Consider the following 8,220-nt stretch of genomic DNA (forward strand, 5'->3'; position numbering starts at 1 on the left):
AGGTGTGGTGTGTATAGGTGTGTAAACTTTGACCAATTCACGTCACAACAGCTTCCTGGCTATTCATTCATTGGCAGTACTGTATCACAAGTCTACGCACATGTATTGATTCATCGACTGACTGTACTCACTCCATTAGGATTACAACTGAAATCGGTAAAATTGCTTCGTCGGTCTACTAAAAACATGAACGTGTACATCCAGGTAGCATTGGTGGTGTGTGTTTTTGTGTGCTCACTTACGGCAGCTCCACTCCAAACAGGTTAGTTGGTTCTATTGTTTACGACTTTGCGTACTGCTACTAACTTCTACCATTGAACGCATGTACTGTGGACATCTTAACTTAAGTTTTACCCCCATATCTTCACCAAACCTATATATTTGACATCTGTAATAAATTGAACTTATATACGTTAAAATCGGCTGATAAAACTGATCCAGACGAGTTACCCATGGTTGGCGGGCTGACTCACGTTTTTCCATCTTACTCATTTAGTTAATAGCCCTGTTTATGTTTGATAGGGCAGTCAAAAGTCAAATATTCACACCTGTGAACGTACACACTTGGTGCAAGTGGCTCTTATAGTTGGTCACAGCTGAATTTAATTAAAGAAAACCGGAAATTAGCTTATAATACGGCGTAACTCGAGCTACTGTTTGTGGTTAGAAAATTTAATTATGTTAGTGCGTCGGAAGTATGAATACTAATTAAATCTAAGAATTAGTTTAATTAATTTGAGTACATTATTTAACTTCTACAATCAGAAATATGACAGTCAGCTATGACGGTAATATGCAACATAATACAAACAACGGTATGTCACATACTAAATTGAATCAACATATTTGTACAGAGTTGAAAAATCTCCAACTAATAATTAAAGTTGATAAAAATGTGTTATGGATTCTAGGCACAACGGGACAACAGGCAGGGGTATTTTCTGTTTTATGGTATGTCTCGAACACAAGTTGTTTGTATAATATATTCGGGCTATAATGAGGAAAGCTAGAGTGATAGCTACATAAAAGTGTGCTGATATATTTTTCAACTATGGCAAGGTGAAACTGACATGACCATTTTTCCGTCAAGTAGTTCAAACAGTATTTTAAATCATAGCTTTATGCTCAATCACGTGACCTTATATCGAAATTATCGGCAGGTGGTCATGACGTAGTAGTGGCAACCTGCTGAGTAATATGACAGGAACGTACGAGAATTACAACGGCGAAGTGACGTCATCAACTGACCACCTAACGCGTCAATCACATTACATCATCCAGAAATAGCACATTTTGTCGCAAAATTTATGATTTTTAATTTGTGTGATAAATTATTTCATAATATATTAATATTTTGAGGCTTGTCATAGAAAGTTTATTGCGTTCCATATTTTATCTAACAGGAAATCATAACTTGAACAAACAAAAATCGAGATAAAGTAATTTCCACGTTTCCAGTGTCATCTGTGTTTGTTTGTTTGTTTGTTTGTTAGCTTATGACAATGGTTTCTCTTGTACGAAACTATTAAAAAAATTTTTTCAAAATTGATTTTCTGGCAACCAAGTCAAAGTGGGTGTTTATTTTTCGAGTACATGTGTACAGTTGTACTTTCAGTACAGCATATCTGCTACTGAACAATGCATTCAACGTATCGTGTATTTTACTAGTGACTTTCAACTGTCCGTATTTTATAAATGTTTACATGACTCGTGAATTTCTTTTCCTGTCTTCTTCTTTCTAATAAAATCAAGGAATCAAATACAGAAGCGATATTGCAGACAACGCAGAAGCAGCGTCATCAAGAGAAAAGGTAATGCGATGACATAATCTGAAATATCACGAGTCTTTTTATCTCGGCGTCGTTCATTTTCTTCAAGGTGGTTGGCATGTGTATACATCATTCTCAGTTTGTTATAACCACTGGATATAAGGAAATGTAACCAATTACCCAATAAAACAAATGTGTGTCCGTTTGATTTACAGAAAAAATAATAGCGCTCGTTAGTTTATTCATTTGTCGGAAGGTTTTTATGTTTATTACAGGCTTCAATTTAGTTTACTATTCAACACGTATATGTACATATAATTATTTTGTGTGAATTTTGCATCTATTTGATTTATTTGCGGATCCCAGATTGTGTAGTTCTGAAAATCGTCATCTTAAAAATATTACACAATGTAAAGAATATGCTTTCCATAAGCCCCCCTCCCCACGATTAAGTACTATTTTACCCCCCTTCAAGGTTCTGAGATTAAAGCGTTTTCCAAATTGCTGTCAATGCCCTTTACCTTGACATTTTACAATACCATTATCTCATTCGACATTTCTGTATTTATTAATTCGTTCTAGGTACTCCTGCTACAACGGAAGGTGAGACCCATTAATATATTTACCATACTAATCGCCGTTGATGCTTTCAGGATATTGCGCAATGCACTTCGGTATTTCATGTACACATTATTTGTGTTTTGGATCAGTAAATATGTTGCCAACATGACCTCGTCACGTACTATGAGAGTATTAATAGTCACGCCTTTGTATAATATGCATGTGACGTCACAGCGTCTCGATTACGACTTGGCCGATTCACTTCTGATACTATACGTTTGAAAGTTGCTATGATCTGCAATGTAGGAAACTTGGAGAATTAAATATCCTACTGATTGTAATACTAAGTACATAATTTTCCTGACTGTTATGATAATTCTAAACTAAAACAAATCATATGCCTCATTGACCATTTTCCCTCAAAATCAACTAGATTGAATTCAGAAAGTTCCTAAAGTTTCTCCAAACTGAGAACCAATTTGAGTATTCTTGAACAAAGGAATATTGAAATTTTAAATTCTATAAGAGTGTTTTATTTTAAAGTTGAAGCCTAGGAGCATACTACATTAAGTCAAAAAGTTTTGACAGGAAACTAGTTTATAGTTCAAATAAATTATAATTATAGAAATCTATAAACAATTCTAAACACTTCTTCTATACCAAATAGTAGACCCAGTATCGTACACAAATAGTAAAAGATAAGAAAAATACGCAATGTTTAGATGATACAAAATGTTATTACATGTATATGAAAATGTTTTAATTTTGTCCCAAATAATCTCCAATATTTTCCTTGTGGTATTTTATGTAATAAATGTTATCATTTATTCTATACTCAGCTTGCCGATCTTCAAAGAAACGTAAGTTACATAATTATCTTCTATATATTTCATACCATACAATTAGATCCGGGTTGTTCATGATAGTTTCTTATCACTCGATTAATTCTAATACAATCGTTCACAGATAACATCCACTAGATAAACTCGCGGTGATTCGTTTGATTATTGCAGTACGAAGTGTAGATGTTGCTATGGCAATAGTGACGGTATCATCATAATATCATAGCAATTTCGTAAATGGAAGCATGAAAAAAATTGTTATTTCTACGGCGTCTCACTTTGCACTTTGGCATAGATAGTAATTAAGGTATTTTTTACGAGAAGGTGTCCACTTTGGCTAAGCTTGTGGTGAAAAGCGTAGACACAAATGTCTTAGTGAAATGGGGGTGTACATACCACATACAACGGCATGGGGCGGTGCTTTATTCAAGTATCTGCCACGGGTATATTGCCCTGAACTTTATGCAGTGGGCGAAGAGTTTAAAGTACTTAGTCTTAAAGCTTCATCGATTTCCAATGTTTTATTAGACCACCTGTTCTTTAATCAAATCAACGAAATAAACAAACAAACGTTCCATTAACATCAATGAAATAACAAACGGTCTACTGGAATTTAATTAAAGTTTACTACATTTCATTTTTGTCACGTTTCATTTCATGAAATTAAATTTTGTTTCATCTGATTTCATCATTCAATTCATAAATAAATAAATTGGCTAGACTTCATCTATATGATAATATTTAGTAAAGCTTTGTTTATTAAATTTAATTTTAATTCGATTAATTTCGATTATTTCAATTTCCTTCGTTTTACATAGTTGCTATAAATCATTGTCGCAAACCACGGCCTGTTTTACGGCAACGTTCTTAACGAGCCTCCCACTTTTATTTCGAAATGTAGTGGTAGAAATAATAACTCTGGTTTGCGAGAATGCTATAAATGAGTAAACTGCTCTAAACGTACCTATTTATAATTATTCACATATATTATATCACAGATTGATAATTTTGATTTTTTTATATATCACACAGCTGAAGAGACTTGAAGATGGTGGTCACCGAGATGGTCGTGTAGGCGAAGAATTTGAAGAAGTGGATGACATAGCAGAGGCTTTGGAGCAAGCTGTTGGAATTAAACTCGGTAAATTTGACGAAGTTGAAGACGATGAAACAGTAGACGATGTCCCTGCAGATAACACTGGTGAAGCCGGGGAACTTTTGGCAGAAGAGTTTATGGCACCTGAAGACGAGGATCGTGGAGAGCTCACATCAGATGAGAAAGTGTTACTTCAGGTTTGTGATTGTTAAGTTAACGTACAACGTGTAACAGACAACTAAGGCGTTTCAGTTACTTGCCCCATTCAATTACAACGTTCATATCAGGTGTAAAAGATATAACAGTGTTTAATTATCATGAGTCCAGTCGTGGTCGCTCTACATGTATTCAATTTGTAAACAATGTCGCCAGCAGACAAAACCCAACTGTGTCACAACTTTCATTGACACTTCAGTCACTGATAGCGATCAGTTAGGGTCTACCCTTGCCAACCAGTAAGCATTGTTTACAGTTAGATGACATTTAGAGCTACCACATAAAGCAGTCAATACATTGTTATTTTAGACCTGATATGAAAGTTCTAAGTGAATGGAGCAAGTTGCTGAAACGCTTTAGTTATCTGTTACGCGTTGTATATGCTCTATGAAAGAAATGATAACTAAGTAACATTTGCCATCTTTAGATAATGATAAACCATTCCCTGGGGTGGTATACCCGTGTTAGTTTGATGTCTTGACCAATCAGATCTCTAGATTTGCACCATCAATATACTGGTATAATATAATCACCAATAACAAATATATGATGTACAATTTCTATATTTTTATAATATGACATTTAAATTTCATAGGGACTATCAGATTTGTTGTAAATTTGACTAAATGGGTGTTATTTTTTCGATTTAACCGTTTACTCAGAACAATATAGCGTCTGTGATCAAACGAGTTTCTCTAGTTTTGTATCAGATGAATTCTTCGCTGTCTTTAAATTTAAGCTATAACCAACCAACTCCATTTATAACCGATGTGCTGTACTTGATACGACGAGCTCAGACCACCACTAGCACTATCTTGTGCACGTGGTCTGAGAGAGAAATTGTCAATTACTGAAGTACACTTTGTTTAATAGAAGGGCATATCTTACACGCACAGAAATGTAGCATTTAGTGGCCCCCCTAGTGGTCTGAGATCTTACTTACTAATTAATATTTTACTTACACCACTTCTACAGATGCTGAAAGATAAGGAATCCACCAGAACCAACAATGACGTCTTGAGACAGTTTCTTGAGGAACGCGTTGTCCACCGTGATGACAACGTGGATGAAGAATTTCAACCGAAACGGGAGGGTAATATCGTTATTGTTGTACTTTTAACAAGCAATCCAGTGTGTATGTGTATGTGTATGTATATGCATGCATGTGTGTGTGTGTGTGTGTGTGTATGTGTGTGTGTGTGTGTGCGTGTGTGTGTGTGTGTGTGTGTGTGTGTGTGTGTGTGTGTGTGTGCGTGCGTGCGTGCGTGCGCTCGCGTGCATGTGCGTGCGTGCGTGCGCAAATCTACTTTTTCATATTTCTTTGCATAAATTTTGCTTTTACTAGTTGGTACAGTATAGTACAGTCGAAGTCATCCATCTGTAGTGAAATATGTCGTGATTTAATATGTAGTAAAAGTAATAAAGTACAAAACAACAAAATGTAAGATAAGAAAGTATAATGAGCTAAAAGTTAAGCAATCCTCAAAGTAGAATTTTTTTTTTTGAAAATTGATATTGAGAACGATGTTTGATCGAGGAAATTATTGTTTTAGGTTCCCATCACAAGACATGTTTCCTGAGCCATCATGTTTTTCAAAATTCACGTAATAAATGTTATCAGTCTAAGCCTTATATCACTGTACATCTCGTCCTTACATATCGTTACAGAACAACAACTTACAGAGGAGATTACTGGATTAAACGGAGAGATGTCACAGGATGAAGCAACAGAAAAGGAAGTTGTTGATGTTGGAAATCGTCCAGTTGCCGATCCCGGAATGGACGGTTATTTCATAAATCGTGCTTTTGGAAACTCTGAGTTAGGTCCTATCGAAGGTAGATACTAGTACTGTGCATTACAAAGTTGTATAGAGTTTAGAGTTCGCCATGGTCAGACTTTTCTTCTTGAAAAAAAATACTTCTAAAACTTTCTAAGGAGACAGACCTGGGCAAAACGATTCGCTGCGTTCTATCTTTTGTATAGACTGTAAAATACGTCGCTGGGGGCGCCCTCATCCCTACCCCTTGTGGAAAAGGATGAGAAGAGCGCCAAAAAATGGCTGACTTTCAGTCTTAGTGTTCTCTGTATAAACTATCTATTTAATTACGTCAATTTGGTAAAATGGTAAACTGTCATATGTTTCAGTCCATCACGCAGTTGTCTGTGTTGGACATTTAAACTCTATACTAGTTTTCAATTGAATTCAGATCTGGTATTCGTGGTTGCAAATGCAATTTAGATTATTGATCGAATAACCTCAACAAAAAAGCTAAAATGCAAAGTTTGGCTGACTACTATTTGTGCTTCATAATACATCTATGTGTGTACACCTGGAATAACGGTGGCGTTACTACACAATAAACACATATCAATTACAGTGGTGGTACGGTGTGCCGTGACGGAGCTCCCTCACACATCGGTTCGTCGCCGGTGAGGGCGGAACGACACGACGTATCTTACAGTCGACATACTAGTATACAGAAGACATCAATATATAAAAAAATATGAAAACAAGAACAGCAACAACACATGCCCACATCCGTACCTTACCCCCCCCCCCCCACACACACCCCAGAATTTTGGAGTGCAAAGAGGATTACATGTAAACCGTCACTTGCATGTTTTAAGGGAGAGCAAGTGCGGGTTGGGGAGGGCGGGGTTGTTGAATCGTTTTAGCATTAACAGTAGTTAGAGTGTAGACTTGAAACAAGAATGAAAAATATTGATAAACTCACTATACATGTGTTTACAGTACCAGGAGGAGCTGGGGTTCCTCTTCGAGAAGACGACGACAACCAAGAAGATGACGAGGAAGATACAATAGATGAAGATCAAAGTGGTAAGAACAAAACATACACTTCCTTATAAAACATAACCAAGAAACTCAATCAGGTGCACATCGCATATCGTTGAAACTGAACTTCTTAATGATCATTTATTGCCATGGGGATATAATTGTCGACATATTGACAAGTAACGTGATAATTTCTATTGAAAGTTTGGTAGCAGCTTCACATGCCTTTAAAAACCTTCTTGGGCATGTAGCCCTATATTTGCTTGCATTGGCAAACTTTTTCTACTTCGGGGAGTGGGGAGTGGCGTTATTTTTTCTTTCTATACCACCAAACTTACTCTAAATCTCATAAATTTCCTCCCTGCGCCTTTAAAAATGTAACCATGGTAACCCGTTTTTCTTACTAATCTATGTGAACTTCACAAACCGACGTTTCCATTTTCACAAAATGCCATTGTGTTTGCCAACATCGAAGCGCGTGCGTTTTCTCTAGCTAGGCAATACATAAAACCTAGAGAGATTCTACCTGAGGGTGTAAAAGGGTAACTGTGTGTTTGAGATGATCAGATGAAGGCGCCCAGGGTTCTGACACTGGTCGCGAACGGTAAATAATTTAATATACCGACAGTTACAACTATTGAATATTTTACTGTATCTATCCATCACTAAAAGTATACATTTTTATCGTTTTCAGTTCGATTGGCTGTAATCGAAGGTAAACTAATCTCGGACCTAAAGTTTGCATTGGATCATGGGATAACATTAGATGAGTTATTGGATGATATTAGTGACAAAGAAAAAGGTAATACAGTTTAATCTATCTTTATTATTTCACTGGTCAAATCTTTTTAATTTTCATTCGCATCGTCATCTATACTTGTTCCATGTTCCATTTCAGAATTTAAAAAAAAATACATGTTATGGTATGTTTTTAGATAAAC

At 36.0% G+C, this 8,220-nt stretch overlaps 1 protein-coding gene across 1 annotated transcript in view; it reads left to right on the top strand.

The window, feature by feature from the left end:
* Window positions 1–8,220, top strand: part of LOC144447294 (uncharacterized) — a 10,359-nt gene continuing 2,139 nt past the window's right edge. Inside the window, exons 1-9 of the mRNA XM_078137217.1 lie at window positions 1–262; window positions 1,753–1,811; window positions 2,352–2,372; window positions 3,170–3,190; window positions 4,205–4,465; window positions 5,460–5,577; window positions 6,153–6,320; window positions 7,238–7,324; window positions 7,974–8,081. Of these exons, the coding sequence (XP_077993343.1) occupies window positions 187–262; window positions 1,753–1,811; window positions 2,352–2,372; window positions 3,170–3,190; window positions 4,205–4,465; window positions 5,460–5,577; window positions 6,153–6,320; window positions 7,238–7,324; window positions 7,974–8,081 (919 nt within the window). The 5' untranslated portion in view covers window positions 1–186. The remainder of the gene's footprint in view (window positions 263–1,752; window positions 1,812–2,351; window positions 2,373–3,169; window positions 3,191–4,204; window positions 4,466–5,459; window positions 5,578–6,152; window positions 6,321–7,237; window positions 7,325–7,973; window positions 8,082–8,220) is intronic.

Source organism: Glandiceps talaboti, chromosome 16 (genome assembly GCF_964340395.1).
Source record: "Glandiceps talaboti chromosome 16, keGlaTala1.1, whole genome shotgun sequence".
NCBI classification, from domain to species: Eukaryota; Metazoa; Hemichordata; class Enteropneusta; family Spengelidae; genus Glandiceps; species Glandiceps talaboti.